Genomic DNA, 16,886 nt, shown 5'->3' with positions numbered 1-16,886 from the left:
CCTTCATTTCCTTCGTTTCTACTATTTTCTTTCATTTTCTCACTCCATTTCCTTTCGAGTACAGGGTCTTACAGTTTCTTCGCTTCCTCCACCATACCTTTCAGTACCTTAATATCTGCGTTATTCCCCTTCAACGACGTTTCCACCCTCTCGTAAACCTTGGCTATTCCCTTGTAAGTATCTCCTTCCCCTTGTCCGAGGAACCCTGCAATTTCTTCCATCTCACCGACCCACCGGTACGCCTTTGGCATCATGCCTGGTATCGATCGTGCCGCATCTTTCAAGACGCCAGGTCGTGTTTCGTGCAGAATTTTGAGGAGAGCTTTAGCTGTGGCAGGCGACGACGCATGGGCACCTGGTCGGGAGTTAGGTCGACATCAACACGATGCGCTGAAAATAACAAACCAAGAAACATCGTGGTAAGCACGCCTATCATTCCTTTCGTAATGCCCTGTTGACAGAAATAAATAAGCATGGGTGTTGATATATCGATATATCCACATCCCCAAGGGATAAGGAATCTCGATAGACGTGCATCTTACAGCATAGGACATCTTTAAGGCGCTGGCAGCACCCACTCCCGCTCCGTCCCCCTCCAAGACCCGAATTTTCAGTCCATATTTCGAGAGTTGAGCAAATTTATGTAGCTGCTCCGCATCATCACTGGAGGCGAAGAATACTGGATCATAATCATCCTTCGGAGGAGATCCGATGATCCCCGCGTCAACAAAGGACATGGTTGTTCCCAAGAATATATCTGAAATACGTTGGACCGTTTCCGGGTTCACGGCATTGCAATCCGCAAACAGAACCTTGGACGACACCGTGTTCGCCTCTTTGACAAAACTTTCGGCAAATGAAAGTGCATCGCTTGGCGGCAGGATACTGAGGACGATACTGGCTTCGTGGGCTATTGAATGATATGTCGCCTCCTTCATTCCAGCCTCGAGTGCCCTTCGACGCGTAGATTCCGAGCGTCCATCAAGATTCGTCAGGACGGTACAGCCCCCTTGTACCAGTCTCCTTGACACTGCAGAGCCCATGGCGCCTGCGGCGATCACTGCAATCGTCGTCGCCATAGTTGATGATAGCTTCAAGTAAGAATGCCTTCAATCTCATTATCAGTACATGTGACAGATAACGATAGGCTTGGTAGGATCAGTGATATTAATAGACTAACCAGCGGGTGGAATTTATCAGTGATAATGTGCCAGTTTGTAGACACAGCGCAGGGTAAACGACAACAAGTGATATGAATACACAAATACTTGAGAATGATTGTTTAAATAGCCAGGATACAACAGATGCACCTCATGGGGCGGCGCTGTGAGGAACAGTTGGTAAACTTGCACTCAGCAAAGATGTCGCGAGTATCGCACTGGCACTGGCCGGACCTAGACTGGCCGGACTGTCCATACCCATCTTCTTCTTCACCGCATCGAATGTCTTTGTCAACCGTTTCCGTGCTCCCAAAGCAACTACACCCTTCTTTTCAAGGGTAGCCTCATCCAACTCGATGATATCCCTCCAATTCATCCCCTCGAAACAGGACGTATACTTGTGCAAGCGCAAGCTCTTCAACCACACAGGTACATCTTCCAAGATCTGCGGGTCGATGTCGTCCTCCTTCGGCGTGATGCCATTTCCACTGCCGACAGATGTTGCGCTTTTCAGACCACTACTCTTCCAACCGGCACTCTTCGGGACAGTCTTTGAGCTTCTCAACGCGCTCCCAGGGGACCGTGAGGTGCTCGAGGCCCTCCAGTTTGACGATGCACCTGCATGCGACTGTGACCGAGGTTGCTGGGACAAGTGCCGCTGCTGCTGAGGCGACGGTGGGGTGTTTTCATTTGCTACTCCGGCTGGTTGCATCAAACTGCCCATCATCAACTGAATGGCGAGCATTTGCGCGTCGTCCGAGAATCCCATGCTCCTGAGCATGGACATATTGAAACCGGCGGGTGGGAAAGCACCACTGTTGAACATGTCTGGCGTGCCAGGATTCGGGGTAGTGTCCGATCTCTTCTTGAACATGATATCATTCGGGGTGCTAACCATGCTAGCCCAGCTCTTCTCATCAGATAGTTTGACGACGACTTGCTGACTAATGCCTTGCTCATCCGTATACGTCTCTGCACTCCGATTGATTGGATCCTGGTTCGTTGCCGAAGTACTAAACGAAGTGGTGCCCGATGTGGCTGGGGAGGCCAAGTTCAAGCTCGGGGGACGCAGATTTCGGGAAGGTTGCCGCCAGCTTGCGTTCCCAGCAGTTTCAGCTTCTGAGTTCCGCATCATGTCGTCAGTTTCACGATTTCAGATGGCATCAATCAGAATGGCATACGGAGTGTAGAATTACTGGCGTCAACCATTTGTTGAAGGACGGCCAGTAGGAAATGCAATTGACCAGGATTGGCATTTTGAAGTAGCGTATATACAGTGGCAGTCTGCTCGCTCTCTGACAATAGCATGAACCCTGCGCAATCTGAGTTAGGATAGTGGAACATGACAGCTGGAGAAAATGTACAGTGCTCAATAGTGCTCAACTCTTCCTTGAATTTTGGCTCTTCAGAGGCCACTGCCATGTTCCCCTGCAAAGTAGTTTTAGGCATGGTTGTGCCAATCACAAATTCCACCTACCAGGGTTGTTTCAAACTTCATAAACCAACTGTCTAAGCCTTCACCTACGACTGGAATGAATGAGAGGCGGGACAGACAGGCAAAACTGATTACCTATTCGTCTATCAGGGCGGCGAGGAGACGGTGGCATACGAGGAGAAGGCTGACCGAAATGTGAAGAAGGCCGCGATGACTGGGGCGACTCCGATTGATAGGTCGGTACATGGCTGAGGGTGGGGGACTCGAGACTCGACATGGCGAATTGACTGGAAGGCGCAAAGGAAGAAATACGGGGAAAACAAAAGCGATGCAACAGCCAGATCCACCATTATAAATATCAAAAGCAAAAGCAACAACCTAGGAGGTGGCATCTCAGCTACGCCATTGATCATCGGCGTTGACTTTGCTTGATACTTGGCAACGTGGTGCCACCAAAGGGCGATACAGATTCCGCAATACCACTTTGTCGTATAAAGTTGAGTGTGTATCAGCGAGAAAGACTCGATATCCATGTCAAAACGACGTACATGGGGAGACCGGCCTGACATATCCTTTGCTAATAGTGTATGATTTACGGAGATCGGGCCGACTGCTCTTGATTTACTCCGTCCCTCATGCTACTATCGGGCTTACGGTGTACTCCAGCTCCCCAACTTGGATGCATCTCCATGCTTGGAAAGTCCTTCTGCGCCTGTGGTCGCAGATATCTTCAAGGTCGTGTTACGTTGTCGGGTCTACTTTCCTGGAGGACTTACCGAGTCTTCCCTCAGATAGTTCCGTCGGACATCTCAATGAATCACCACCTTTAGCTTTTGCGTTTGATATAGTAGGATCTGAGCTCAGTATTGTGTCAGCCTTTTAACGGGTTTGTTTCAAGGATGGCGTTCTAATACGTGGGCCGCATGCGCTACCCCCAGCACACCGAGCTTTGCAAATGCTTCAAGGCAACAACCCGTTCAAAAAGTGAGTGTGCAGAGATTTCGTTCAGTCCATCAACGAATGAGTATCTCGTTCAGGAAAATACCATTCATTCTCGTAAGCCCTTGAGATGATGGCCTGCTCAGTTGGATTGCCTCACACAAACCACAGCTGACTAATGGGGGTGGTGTCTCTGAGAGTGCTCGCGCCAAGGGCCTATCTGACAAGCTAGGTATCCAAGTTTGTACCACGCTCATACCACATTGGTGCATATTCGATCCGTTTAATTCCCTTTAGATCACACCCAACCAGTGTGTGCAGGCACATACGATCCTACAACAGCAGGTTTCCCGGTATGCTAATGAGCACGTTCTTGTCTTAGGCGGAAGACGCGACGAAATACGCCAGGTTGCTAAACTGTTCGTGAACCATCATGTTGTCGCTTCACTGATTTGAACATCGAATTTCAGTTATGGTTTTAATAAGGCTCATACAATGCTAGATGTCCTAGCTTGGAACCCTGCGTACGCTCATCGTGGAACATCCCTTTATGTAAACAACTGCTCCTAACTCTTCGCCAGGGTATGGCCTTTCTATGAACTTACTCCGGCCGAGAGGGAGAGTACAAGAGTGAGGACTTATCGTTGTTCTGACGTCTTCGACTGTTCCAACATATTCATCGTGTGTGTGTTTAGCCTGTGGACTTTTCCAAAACATCCGTATCGGCCATATTTGTCTTTCATGACCCCCGTAATTGGGCTCTCGACAGTAAGCATTCAACTTGGAGACGTAAAGACCAACTTGTGAATTTCTATTGACCAATTTTGAAAAGTCCAGATTATTTGTGATGTTATACAGTCAAATGGGATCATCGGTGGCCCCTATGGCGGCCCGACAAAACTTGTGGAATTGGTCTTCTGCAATCCTGATTTGATATGGAGGTGCGACTTTCCTAGGCCGCGGTTAGGACAAGGTGCCTTCAAGGAGGCTTTCCAGGCCGTTTACAAGGCGAGTAACTTGGAAATTGTCTCAACGGAACGGCGCATGTCTAATGCCGGTTGCCCTCCACAAGGCATTGACTGGCAAGATGTATCCTCATGTCCAGTATGGTAAACCAACCGAGACGACTTACCAGTTTGCCAAAAGCGTATTGGAGAATCAGATACAGTTGTTATATGGTCATTCCGCAAAACCTACAACGTACGTGTATCCGCCTGTCACGATGCCCTTTGCTCATGACATGGTTACAGATACATGGTTGGAGGTAAGGCGCATATTCTCCATCCGTTGATTGGTTTCGTATGAATCATCTGCGAACAGATAATCCTGAGTCTGGTTAGTACACATCGCTGTACGTTTACAGACGCGGCTGAAGCTTGTTGTTCAGACATCGCGGGTGCCAATGGTGCGGGATGGCCCTCTGTGTTGGTCCGCACTGGCGTATATGATCCGGTCCATGGTCCTCCAGCTCACAAGCCTTCGCATGAAGCTCAGGACGTCGAGGAAGCGGTACTGTGGGCAATATCCAAGGAGTTAGAGAGATAGATCATACTTTTGTAGACCTAGACTCCATTCAAGCTCTACTCGGCGTATATCTGCCGTGGCTGACGTTCCTTTCATGTATTCTGATGCTGTTATATAAAAAGTCGGTCCGTATTCTTCGAATTTTGTATATTGTGCTGGAAGTAGAAACTCCTTTTTGGGTCACGCCCCTTACGGTGCAACCTCAGACCAGTGCTTACTCCTTCATTTCGTTCCTATTTCGAGTATTTTTTTTTACCACCATAACGCCCTGTAGGACACTACCTTGGACGACCACGTTTTCTCTGTTCGTTCGCTTCAGCAAATGCCAGTCGAAAGGGCTCAGGATGAGCCACCTCTCTTAGCAAGCCAACCGGCGGCGGAATTCAGGAAAAAAGATGGATCCCTCTCCAAAATGCGGTCTCACAAAGGCAATGTGCCTATCCTACCACAGACGAAGCTTTGTCCCCATTGCCCAGCCAAGTTCACCCGGACTACTCATCTAAATCGACACCTCCGCACTCGTGAGTAAGCCTCAGTCATCCATGCCCTGAACACGTTCGCTGACACGCTTCTCCAGACACCGGGGAGCGGCTGCATCACTGCAACGTACGTTTCAGTAGCATCCTTTACTTTGCTCGTTTGTCCGACAGTGATAGAAAGTCGTGCAGCTCTCAATTCACTCGCAGCGATCTACTGGCGCGGCATAAGAAGCGATGTAACACCGAGTGCGCTCTTGGTCTGTCTTCATCCAATGCACTGAACTCGTTTGTTCTTGTAGACAGGATTCTTTACGCAGAAAGTCTTGTGTGGCCTGCACAGAGTCGAAAATAAAATGTGACCGCCAGCAACCATGCACCAAGTGCGTCTCTCGAGGGAAGGAGTGTGTTTTTCTATCTATACCGCCAGCCAAAACGACGGAGGCATCTGCTTCCTCTCCGCCACCAACACCTCCCGCCCTTACAACAACTGTAGACGTATCGTCGTTGGATCGGTCGGTCGGGCCCATAGAAGGCTCTTCCTCCGGCAATACTGCATCAGATGCTCTTCAGCGATTTGCGTCAACCCAGGGCCATGATTTGCATACTCCAGGGCCTGGACTTTTGGCTACCCCGCATGCTGACGAGATGGGCCGTGGCGGGTTCGCGTCTCTGTACAGTAACGACTTTTTCGAGCCGCTCTTTACGGATATCTTCATGCCGCGCCCCACGTCTCCCAATTCTTTCCCACTCACTGAGGACAGTCCCAGAAGCTCCGATACGGGAAACACGCCGGATCAGTCTCTATTTACGACCGGTTACATAGGCCCGACCCCCTTCTTCAAGAGCATTGGCTTATTCCCTTCTGAGACGTCTATCGGCACTTCTGTACAGCCAGCCATAAGTAATGTACGATCTTTTCCTGCTGGCTCTTCGAGCAGCAATATCGATACACTATCACCCGAAATACAACACTATCGTGCGTATCCGACACAAAACATCACAACCGACTCTAACTGTAGTTGCTTACCCAGTTTATTTTTTTAATTCCGCTTTCTTGATGCAAATGCCAATTGTACATGCACCGACGTTCACCATTGACAATAAGCCTGCTTTGCTCGTTAATGCTATGCAAGCTTGTGGTGCACTTTATGTCAAAACGAGGAAAGCTGTAACATTTATCGAACAAGTCTTGGCTACAGCAAGAGATTCGCTGGTGCAAGCTTTTGTGAGTTACAGTAGCTATCACATTCTAGCTATAAACGAACAACACACAGGCGGCTGGTCCAAAGGATTCTTCCGAGACGCTAGAGTTAATTCTCGCTGTATTACTTCTCCAAACAATTGGGCTGTTCCATCAAAAATCTGATCAACGTTCCTCATCCACAATATTTCACGGTATGCTCGTCCAGGTAACAAAGGTCGACTTGGAGTATACTGCCATCGTCTGACCTTGAAACATCTATAGATGATACGTCGTGCCGGCCTCATCCCTCGAAACGCAGCATGGGAACCTGGGAGCATAGATCCTTCAAACGTCGATGCTCTTTGGCGCGATTGGGCTATGTATGAAATGACGAAACGGTGTGCAGGATCTTCGCAAGTGCTTTTCATTAACTAATATCAATAACAGGCTTTTATCGCAGTCGTATCTCCTTGATTGTTGCCATGCGATTTATTTTGCCACTGCGCCATCTTATCGCATCGGAGAATACCTGATTAACCTTCCAGGAGAAGATGCGCTTTGGACGGCCAAGTCTGCTGAAGAGTGGTTTGCGATTCTTCAAACGGCCTCACCGTATGGTTCTGTTCAAATGCGATTAGCTGGACCCAATATGCGGCAGTGTTTGGATTCAATGTTACAAGGAGAGCCACAACTGCTTTCGCAGCCTATGGTTATCACCCCTTTCGGCCATTTTGTTCTTGCCCATGCCATCCTCCGTAACCTTTTCGATGTATGTATTGAAAGCCGGATGCCCACGCAAGGCAATACGAGTGATCAAGCCTCAGTCACCAGAGAGATATACACAATCCAGTATGCGTTGCACAATTGGCTTCGAAGCTGGCTCGCTTCACCGGATGTTCCTAAACCCGGGAGTGATCCTAATAGTGACCCTGCGTTCGTTGATAACGGTATTTCTGATCGCTTTTACTTTTTGCACTTGACTGATGGATTTTGCTAGCTCTACCGTTCTACTGGTTCGGCCAAATATCTTTATTCGCCTACCAGGAAGGCTTGCCACCTTTTGAGCCATCCTGTCCCGAACACCTGAAAGTAGAACCTAGGTTCAGGTTGGCGAAGCAGTGGTTTAAACACATTAGGAAGTTTCTTAGCCAAAACAACCAGGACGCAACGATGTTTTGGGATGAGCTTATCAAAGTGCGGCTGCAGGCGTGGCAGTTTGAACGAGAAACGTATCCTGAGGATTCAGAAGGACTGTTGGCGTTTTTCAACAACCAGTGATAGTGGGGCATATTGTTAATTTTGTTGAGGTCTATTTAAGGCGGACTGAAGTGGGTTAGCAATGAAATATTATTTGCACATCCACATCACATCCCGAGGAGCCACTCTTCCATATTTGGCAGTTATTTCTCTCCACCCACCACGTTAGGGTACGGTCACTCGCTCGGTCACTCGGTACGGTCGAGCCTTCCTTTCTTACACCTACTTTTGTTGTTTTGCTGATACTGAAGCATTCAGTACTTCACGATTTCTTGTATGTTGCCCACCCCAGTTTCTTTTTCTCGGCGCCCTTTTCGTAGAAACGGGGGATCTCTGAACAAACCCCGTCGACGGATATTCGACAGCCTTCTCACTCGCGCTCGCGTCACGAATCTAGCTGTGCTTCTGCTGGCAACGTTCTCCGCCATTTCGTTCCTTGTAAACATCTCCTTGTACTTCTCAGCCTCATCCTCGCCAGATTCCTTCTTTCCTCACAGTATCATCTCCACTATCGTACGGCACAGGGCACTTGCGAATCTGAACCATTTGGTCATCGTGCCAGGACATGCTATATGGAAGGGCGCGGATTCCACCTCGCGACTAGACATGGATGATTGGGTTTTGGAACCGTATCAGCGAGAAGGAAATCGAATCGAAACCTTTTACCGGCATATCGCACGCGGGTGAGCCGTCATTCCTCTTTTGAGTTCCGGTCACGCAAGCCAACGATTAACCTACTGCACTCAGGGCGGAGATTACTTTGAAAGACGATCATGCGCTTGTTGTTTTTAGTGGGTGAGAGCATTCCAACAAGATTCACAGATCCCTAATTCACTTTATACTCCAGTGGGCAAACGCGAACTAGCTCAACAACTACCGAAGCAGAATCTTACTTACGGCTGGCTTTGAACTCCAACGTGTTTGGAGGATCATCGCATCCTTACCCTCGGGCTACGACGGAGAATTATGCTCTCGACTCATTTCAGAATCTTCTTTTCTCGATTGCACGTTTTCACGAATACTCTGGCCATTATCCCGACCAAATCACAGTCGTCGGATATGAAATGAAGCGTGCTTGTTTCACGGATCTCCATCGTATTGCAGTCCGTTGGCCAAAGGAGAAATTTCACTACATCGGTATAGACCCAAAGGCTGAGGACGCCAGCGCACTTGCTAGACAAGGAGAAGTGAGCACCTTGGTTCCATCATACTTCCGCAACACTTTGACGCTCTGGGCAGCAACAGAACGGGTATCTTCCCTACTCAAAAGACCTTTATGGATGCCACTCGGAATTGCTGGAGAAAAGGAAATCGCGGAATCCCTTCTCTCGCTTCCACTCATACTTAACCTCTTCTCCGGAACTGAGGGAGTTATTTGAGTACTGCCCTTCCCAGAGCACAACTGTCTTCCATGGAAAGCTTCCATGGGATTGATCTTGTCCGCATGCATATTAGAGCATTGACATGAAGTGGGAAGAACATTAACATGCTGTAGTAATGGACGAAGGGTACATATAGGGTTTGAGAATCATCGACTCTGCTGAATATTCGCTCTCCGAGCTGGGTTCCAAGGGTTCTACCGCCGGAGCGTCGCTTGAGTTTAGACTCACTTCGTCGTAATTATTGAGGACATCGTCTTCATCGTAGTAACTGTACATGCTTTCAATGCCATTCCGTTGCGGAAAGCGTAAAGCAGAGGGATAGGACCGTGGTAGCGAAGACGACACGTCCTGTTTCACGGGCACTGGCTCTGGAATTGGCATCTGGTGAGCTTCACATGGCGATGTCGGTGCCTCCCTTTGACGGATCTGCAGCGGCAAAACAGATGGCAGAACGTGAGAAGGACCCGGGGACACAGGGGGTGTCCTATGGTATGCGCTTTCTGACTCAGCGTAATAAGGATCTGGATCGGAAACGCCTCTTGCGTTCGGCTGGAGAACTCGGGGCAGTGAGATCTTGAATTTCTTCACTCTCATAGACCGAACGGGTAAAATGCGCGGGGTCGATGCAAAAAGGACAACGTTAACGGCACCCGACAATAGAAACAGAGTAGCACTATAAACCGCGGATTAATGCCCAGCCTTCACAAGTTACGCTGTTGCACCGTACCTAAAGATCATCGCTTCCAGCGAGACGGCTTGCCCGGCGAGGTTCATGAACCTTGTTACCGTTATGGGGAGAATCATGATTATGTATGTTATCTGTAAACATACTGAGTGTTCGGTTCGTTATGTGATGCGCGGTTACTGACCGGATATCTAAGAATTCAACTCAGTATACGAAGTGTTCAACATAACGTACGAACACTCACAAAACCATTCGTTTGGCTATCTTAGTAGCTTCATTATCGGAATCTGTCGTTCTCCAGTCCCCCGCCCTCTTGACAGGATGAAGGCGAAATCGTTTTGGTGTCCGTCCGTCCATTTCAATGTGTCCGCGTAGCCGAAGAAAGATGATCGTGTATAATAAGAGACTCCCCAAGGCAGCTATGAACATCTAGGAAACCTGTGAAGCTAAGCGCTCGGAACACGTGGCAGAACCTACGAATATATAATCCAGTCTAAAATCCCCATGTGAGTATCATTGCGAATGAAAGGTAACCTCTCGACGTACGTGATTCGTTCGGAAGGATACGCATCTGTAATCCAACACCAATAGCCTGCTATTCCGTCTGAAAATAAGATATAAGAGGCATCATCTTTCTGCAAGGAAATGGACAAACAATACGGTCCTCTCTCGTGAACGTTCAAGGTGGCGGGACCAGCGAGCACTATCGTAAAAATACCGGACCAGCCTGCAACAAGGGTCATCCACAAGATGAATTGCCTCAAGTGCAGATCAAAAACAAGAAGAAAAAACGTTTGGACGGCGATAGTCTAGACACACATGTGAGCAATGGACACTCACGTGAAGATGGCTCATTTACTAGCGTCCAGAATGCTATGGAGACATCGGCTATTTGCTTCAGCGCTCCTGAAACATTGCTGTATGATCAATGTCAGAAATATGTAATGGCAAGTACCTTGAATAGTACAAAGGGGTCCAGCTTGAACACCAGACGACTGTACCCAGGCAGCATTCAGTATGGAAGCAATAGCTGGCACATCACTATCAGAAAAGACTATAGAAAGGGGTGGCGAATCACAAACCCTGAATCAGATCAGATACTAGCAAGCAGACGAAATACGCCACTATATGTGTCCTAACAAACAAATGTTCGTCCAGAGATGACCTGATATTAAATGCCGAAATCTAGGAGGACATCAGCACCATATAATGTATAACGGAGTAAACCGCACCGCGATAACAGCCAACAGCCCGACTACCGCAACGAGCGAAATGCAGGAGACAACGATAAGGGTCTTGAGGAATTGTTAGGTCATGTTAATTATGAAAAGGACAGAATCTTACAGATATTCCGTGAATCTCCTTCGACGTGTACGGCATTTCCAGTACAACATTAGGGCCATCAAGAACTGTGCGTTGTGTCATTACAGGAATAATGTGCCTTCAAGGGGCAAAAAAATCGAGAAAGAAAGGGAGACCAGCTCCAGCAATAAAGAGACTTCACGGTCGACGTTAAAGCAGAAATTGAGTCCGTTCTGACCATGATGACCACGTCGCCGTCGCCTCCTGCACGGCAATGAATCGTGATCAACATCATTGACAACAGGGATCCTGTCCCGGGCTAAGTGACCAGTTCTCCAGTTCTGAATTGTGATGACTTGGCGACAAAGCCATGGTATCCCCATATGAGGGGCAATGCATTCTCTACGCGCCACATACTAGCCTTTATGTGTTGGAAAGACTTACTAGCCTAAGTAGTACCTCAGTTTGTGAACTAAAAGAATTAAGTGTGACTAAAAATGAGAAAAACGTGGTGCATGGGTTCAAGGCGGAGAAGATGAGCACCGGGACCGAATTTATGTTGCGTATCAAAAACATTATGAGCGGCGTGGCAGTTTGGTTTCATGATCAAAGTTCGGAGTAGCAAAACTTTTTTAGTCGCCGGAATTACCGGCCCCGTCGGTTCATCGGTCCGACTTTGACAGGCTTCATTCACAGAAAGCTCCATATGGACGTAATATGAAAGTGTCCTAAATAATCATAAAAAGTCGGTCCAATGACCCAATCCTCAACCATGACGATTATAAAGTATCATCTTTCTCTTAACGCTCTTCAATTCCTGCTACGTTGCAGAGGTGCCTCACCTGTACGGGAATAAATTTCCAATGTGAATCCAGTCGCGGTCCCTTGTTCCATTGCGACGGTCCTTTCGATCCGAACATGAACCTCAGGCGTTTCTGGGTACTCATCCAGAGTGAGCATATCAAAGTCCGGTACAGTTAGCTCGAAACTGAGTCCGGTCTTGGAGCGGAACTGAGATCGTAATGCACGGCTAACGTCGCGTGCATTTTCGATGTCCCGTGTTATGGTCATCTCCGTGTTGATAGTCTCCATGCGTCGCTGACGCGACACGTCTGGGATGAGTCAGGCAACTTGTGCATGCTATTCTAATTGAACTCACTGTGTAGGTGAATCAGTAGGCGCTGGGACATAATCCACGTCACAGAATAGCCCACAGAAGTCCTAGACGATGATTAGTGAAGGCTTGCGATGTCCAACACCAAGGTAATATGTACGCCGCCAACTAGGGACTATGGAATCAGCTCCACGTGCCACTCTGAATACCACGTAATTATACACGTACCTGGATATCTTGTTTCGTATGATAGAGTACCAAATTCACGACGTTAATCCCTGGAAGCATTTGGTGAGTTGCCTATCTGAGGGGATAATAGTGTACCGGTCAGAACTGAGAAGTAACCCAATCCGTCGTATAACATCCTAAAATTCCGCACAAGTTAGCAAAGTCGTAGCCCAAGAGAGAGAGATGATTACATTTTCTGCAACTTTGCCATGCTTTTAAGAGTCGTCAAAAAGGGTGGAATGAATGCACGGCAATAAAATGCTGACAAGGAGCTTGTTGAATTGAGTTTGAACTTGAGCAGGTATATGACGGATATTGCCGTAGTAGCAACATCATAAGTGATAGCTACCGCGTAGTGATTCCAGGCCCCAAAAGGCCACACTGAAACTAGTGCTTGACAACTTGATTTCGCAGTTAGGAAAGGGAATCACCATCATTTGGCTAGGCACCCACTTCCCCTGAAAGGACATTCAGACGAAAGGGCCAGGGAGAGTAAAATTTAGGCGTACGTATAGCGGGTCGCGGTAAGCTGAATAAGAACCGTTACATACATGTATAAGACAGAAAATGAATACTGACGTGTTCGTTTAGCGACAGTCGATATCCATTGAAGCTGAGGGGAAGGTCAACCTGAACTGACCCGCACTGTAGAAGAAGGAACGCACGCCGCAAGCACTTGAATAAAAAAGAAGAAGAACAGACAGGATCTTTCTCGATCGTCGCGAAAGATTGTAAGCACTCGGGAGCAATTGAGTTATCGCCTCTGGGAGCCTGGGGATCAACTTACCGGATTCCCAGAATTGCTTGAGAGACCATGGCCTGCAGGACTGCAACGTGAATTAGTAATAGTATTCGGTACCGCACACTTAGAAGCCCACCTTTGAAAATCGAAGGCAGGGCGTAAAAACGGGCGCACGACGCGTCTGTGAATCGGGTATAGAAAAACCCAACAGACGAAACGATGATCACGGTGATACTAGTAAATCTAAATGCAAGAATCAATACACGGGCTGATACATTAGCACAAAACCTGCTGGATGAGGAAAAACAGCAGCGAGGACACCCTGCCTGCAGATCAGACGGTGAACACGTCCAACTTGGCTCGGAATGCACTAACAAGAGTCGGGGGGCTTCCCATTGTTCTTTGTAGAAGCGGTACGCGGAGGGAAGAGTCTGTATGAAGCTATCAAGGGCAGCAGTGAGAGGCGGCTCGCTCTGGGAAGGGATCATCGCACTTACTCGTAAAACGCAATTGCAAGTGAAGCTACTCGCAGATAGGCTGCAGTCTCGAGGCCGGCGCCGATGCGAAGAGGGACAGACATGGTGTCCAGAAAGAACGGCGGTGGATAGTATCCACCTAGGCTCAAGTACTAGCCCAACATTTGAATCGGCGGCAAATTGTTTGACAGATGATGTGGACTTGGGAGATGACAGCCATGACCCAAAAGGAAACCGTGCGCTTCGGACCAAAGGCCGTAATATTAGCCTTCCCTGATGGCTCGGATGGAAAATAGCGTGTCTTCTTCGATCTTCACCGTCTGTCCCTATACATAGGTAGCATTCTCTCTGTTCATCATGGCCTTTACCAAGGATATTCAAATAAAATCTATGGCTGTGAGGGAGTCCCGCTATAACGTCTGTAGAATTGGCGATAGCTCTCTTGTTTCATAGGCCGTTGACTGATCTTTTCGAGTTATATGAATTGGGCGCATAACAGCATCCAGTATATTTGCTCCACCCCTGAATATCTTGTAATACGTTGTCCAGGGCAGGGCGTTACATCCGAAATATGGTTCCGAAATGCTTAAGTATAGCAACGCCAAGTCGTCATTCAACAAACGAATCGAATGCACAAACTAGGCAAAGGCCAGGCTGTGTAAAGCAGGTAGTGCGCCTATGGCGCTTTCCTCTCCAATATAAAAATAATCTCATGATTACTGCGAGAGAAGCCTACTATAATGGATTAAGAACATGTTCCCCCGCGACATACGTGACGGGATGCCGAATAGCCACGATTAATGCCTGGGTACTGTGCACTTTGCGTTATGCAAGTGTCATGCTGATTGCCTGTCAGAAAATTGCTGGAGAAATGGTGAACTTCCTTCCGATCTTGGATTTGTAGCTTGAACTGTTGTTACTCACGAGCTGATGCAGTCGTAATACTGCATTCCACGTATCCTTCTTCTTTTGGTCTTCCACAGACATCGATACTGGTAGGTTGCTGAGACCCAGATCAACTGCCATGTTCATGGCCATCTGATAGTAGGATCGGAACGCTGAAATACATATGAGAGGAAAAAATTAGAAGCGACACACAGATCACGCACCCGACGTCCTGCTGTTATTCATTTCATACCACGACAAGAGAATGAGTGCGTGGAGGGTGTCAAGAGAAGGATGGCCCATAAGGTGCAAAAGTTGCTAGGAATTCATTAGTTGGAGATGGTGTATTGCAGCGGCAGACAGACGTACTTTGGCGTGTTCAGAGTATGCATTGGCGACATTATGAAGCCCTCGGACGGTAAGCTCGGGAACGGTGGTGTATCTGTGAACAGTAAGTGATCCGCGGTTTTAGAAGATTTCAAATGTGACATACTGAGATGCCAAGGCCGCAATAGAGTTGGACAGTAGGGCGGAGAGCCGTCGTGCACCAAAATTTGCGGCAACCTCACCATATGTAAAGAACTTAAACTCAGTGCCCATGCGCTCAAACAGCACGCCAATAAAGTTATGCATCAGGGTAGGGTGTGGATGCTGTTGATCGGAGTCGAAGAGGACAACTGCGCCGGAATTTTGCTGGGGCGACTGTGAACGCGAGCTGTTATAGATGGGCGACCCGTCTGATGACATGTAATTGTAACCCAGGGAGTTACTTCGGGAATGGGAGTAAGATGATATTGATGATGAGGGGGAGCTAAGCGCGCCGTGAGCGGGCTGCAACATGTCACGGACAGCATTCGGCTTACTGATGAGACGGACGCGGATCAGAGGAGAATGACGTGTAGCGTCCCCTTGACTCGCCGTCGGGTCGGACCACACCGCTCGCTCTTAGCGAGGAAGAGTGTGAAGGGGAGAGAGAAAAGGCGTCCAGGGACGAATCGGACGACCTGGACAACGTGAGATAACGTGTTTGAAGATGATGTGGCGACATACCGTTCATCATAGCCTTGGCCCCCAGATGGTCCAGCAATAGCACGACTTCGTTCTGCAAAGTAGCGTTCGCGGTCGCGAAACCGACACGGGATTTTGGCGGTCTTGCACGCCTCACACTTGGTCTCTGGAGATGGCTGTAGACACTTTATCTTCTTAAGGCGACTGGAGAGGGAGTTAGCTGCTTTCGGGGGAGGGGGGGGAGGGGGGGGAGGAGGGAATAGAAAAGGGAGAGCAGGACGGACCAATTGTCGCAAGAGGTAACAAGACGCGGGCGTTTCTTGTGACCCTGGGCGTTTTGAGGAGATTCGATAATGAATTGCAAAGAGTCGTCCATTGGGATAGTCTGGGATAGCGTCGGGCCAACAAGTGGTAATGCTTAGATGGCTTTTATGGAGTACCTGGACCTCGAGGCCGAAGTTGCGAGAGTCACGGGTGTAACAGAATTCATTTATATTCTATGATAGCTGGAAAATAAGGGCAAAATAAGGGATCAAAGGGTACCAGAAATATCCAGAGTTTCAGCGGGCATCGGCGACACGAAGGGTATCCAGATTACCAGTCATTCGTTTGGCAGCCGCCGTACGGTAGGGCAGCTTGGCCCAATCCGACTCGGATCTTCGAGCCGGCCTAAAGAGACAGGAGCTGGGATCAGGAATCGGCAGAAATCTGTGAACGTTAGCGGGTAAGATCCTGTGTACTCGGTACTATTCCAACCGAGCCAGCGCGTTCGATAGCCACTGGCCTGAGTCGGTTCGGGCCCAAGTCAAACTGGCTGGTCTCCTTGAGACCCGTCCATTTCTGCGCGCCAGTCGCTTAGCGTGGAGGTCCATCCAAGTGGCTGATCTTCTGCAGCGTGTGTAGCGTGGGTTTTTACGTCACCCATCACACCATCAACCCATGTTCATCTTTGAAAACATGCAACATCAATCCAAAATGGTCCCAATCTTGTAATATCCCATTCTCAAAAATATTGTCAATTCCCATTTCCAACCATGTCATCACTTCACTTGCTGCTCGCTTACCATCTTCAAGCGGGCCCACATCC

At 48.4% G+C, this 16,886-nt stretch overlaps 8 protein-coding genes across 8 annotated transcripts; 3 read left to right on the top strand and 5 right to left on the bottom strand.

The window, feature by feature from the left end:
• Positions 1-33: 33 nt before the first annotated feature.
• Positions 34-1,079, bottom strand: BT62DRAFT_1048744 (6-phosphogluconate dehydrogenase C-terminal domain-like protein; the record flags this gene model as incomplete). The annotated part of the gene is made up of 3 exons (XM_043178508.1): positions 34-355; positions 406-451; positions 543-1,079. 3 exons carry the CDS (start codon positions 1,077-1,079, stop codon positions 69-71), a joined length of 870 nt encoding a protein of 289 aa, XP_043043096.1. The 3' UTR covers positions 34-68.
• Positions 1,080-1,280: 201 nt separating this feature from the next.
• Positions 1,281-3,162, bottom strand: BT62DRAFT_985168 (uncharacterized protein). Its single transcript, XM_043189918.1, has 5 exons — positions 2,731-3,162; positions 2,638-2,681; positions 2,525-2,588; positions 2,342-2,473; positions 1,281-2,279 (listed from the first exon to the last, which is right to left on the bottom strand). Exons 1-5 carry the CDS (start codon positions 2,870-2,872, stop codon positions 1,312-1,314), a joined length of 1,350 nt encoding a protein of 449 aa, XP_043043095.1. The 5' UTR covers positions 2,873-3,162; the 3' UTR covers positions 1,281-1,311.
• Positions 3,127-5,079, top strand: BT62DRAFT_978842 (HAD-superfamily hydrolase; the record flags this gene model as incomplete). The annotated part of the gene is made up of 13 exons (XM_043189381.1): positions 3,127-3,178; positions 3,426-3,442; positions 3,494-3,579; positions 3,633-3,651; positions 3,706-3,774; positions 3,832-3,953; positions 4,005-4,058; positions 4,116-4,164; positions 4,230-4,302; positions 4,367-4,533; positions 4,607-4,712; positions 4,855-4,869; positions 4,922-5,079. The coding sequence occupies 13 exons, from the start codon at positions 3,127-3,129 to the stop codon at positions 5,077-5,079; spliced, it is 987 nt and encodes a 328-aa protein (XP_043043094.1).
• Positions 5,080-5,246: 167 nt separating this feature from the next.
• BT62DRAFT_962970 (uncharacterized protein) lies at positions 5,247-8,083 on the top strand. Its single transcript, XM_043188664.1, has 9 exons — positions 5,247-5,579; positions 5,636-5,664; positions 5,719-5,783; positions 5,837-6,513; positions 6,569-6,762; positions 6,812-6,946; positions 7,003-7,118; positions 7,168-7,667; positions 7,718-8,083. Exons 1-9 carry the CDS (start codon positions 5,381-5,383, stop codon positions 7,996-7,998), a joined length of 2,196 nt encoding a protein of 731 aa, XP_043043093.1. The 5' UTR covers positions 5,247-5,380; the 3' UTR covers positions 7,999-8,083.
• Positions 8,084-8,172: 89 nt separating this feature from the next.
• Positions 8,173-9,723, top strand: BT62DRAFT_962968 (uncharacterized protein). The gene is made up of 4 exons (XM_043188663.1): positions 8,173-8,660; positions 8,725-8,772; positions 8,825-9,164; positions 9,217-9,723. Exons 1-4 carry the CDS (start codon positions 8,254-8,256, stop codon positions 9,409-9,411), a joined length of 990 nt encoding a protein of 329 aa, XP_043043092.1. The 5' UTR covers positions 8,173-8,253; the 3' UTR covers positions 9,412-9,723.
• BT62DRAFT_1073030 (uncharacterized protein) lies at positions 9,049-11,939 on the bottom strand. The gene is made up of 12 exons (XM_043178912.1): positions 11,389-11,939; positions 11,277-11,339; positions 11,127-11,229; positions 11,000-11,074; positions 10,904-10,950; positions 10,700-10,853; positions 10,591-10,648; positions 10,522-10,537; positions 10,289-10,473; positions 10,229-10,235; positions 10,087-10,178; positions 9,049-10,032 (listed from the first exon to the last, which is right to left on the bottom strand). Exons 1-12 carry the CDS (start codon positions 11,467-11,469, stop codon positions 9,459-9,461), a joined length of 1,455 nt encoding a protein of 484 aa, XP_043043091.1. The 5' UTR covers positions 11,470-11,939; the 3' UTR covers positions 9,049-9,458.
• Positions 11,940-11,953: 14 nt separating this feature from the next.
• Positions 11,954-14,297, bottom strand: BT62DRAFT_593989 (uncharacterized protein). Its single transcript, XM_043181539.1, has 16 exons — positions 13,928-14,297; positions 13,806-13,871; positions 13,723-13,752; positions 13,567-13,673; positions 13,476-13,515; positions 13,354-13,426; positions 13,268-13,301; positions 13,198-13,217; positions 13,142-13,146; positions 12,955-13,089; positions 12,880-12,900; positions 12,785-12,825; positions 12,689-12,738; positions 12,621-12,628; positions 12,506-12,567; positions 11,954-12,458 (listed from the first exon to the last, which is right to left on the bottom strand). The coding sequence occupies exons 1-16, from the start codon at positions 14,008-14,010 to the stop codon at positions 12,157-12,159; spliced, it is 1,077 nt and encodes a 358-aa protein (XP_043043090.1). The 5' UTR covers positions 14,011-14,297; the 3' UTR covers positions 11,954-12,156.
• Positions 14,298-14,544: 247 nt separating this feature from the next.
• Positions 14,545-16,175, bottom strand: BT62DRAFT_917251 (uncharacterized protein; the record flags this gene model as incomplete). Its single annotated transcript, XM_043184032.1, has 9 exons — positions 14,545-14,595; positions 14,679-14,810; positions 14,831-14,964; positions 15,016-15,109; positions 15,161-15,233; positions 15,285-15,560; positions 15,655-15,795; positions 15,842-16,003; positions 16,084-16,175. The coding sequence occupies 9 exons, from the start codon at positions 16,173-16,175 to the stop codon at positions 14,545-14,547; spliced, it is 1,155 nt and encodes a 384-aa protein (XP_043043089.1).
• Between the last annotated feature and the right edge of the window lie 711 nt (positions 16,176-16,886).

The sequence above is a fragment of the Guyanagaster necrorhizus genome, assembly GCF_019112545.1.
Source record: "Guyanagaster necrorhizus MCA 3950 unplaced genomic scaffold BT62scaffold_5, whole genome shotgun sequence".
NCBI lineage: Eukaryota > Fungi > Basidiomycota > Agaricomycetes > Agaricales > Physalacriaceae > Guyanagaster > Guyanagaster necrorhizus.
The sequence above is the reverse complement of the archived record's forward strand: the minus strand, read 5'-3'. Positions and strand labels throughout refer to the sequence as shown.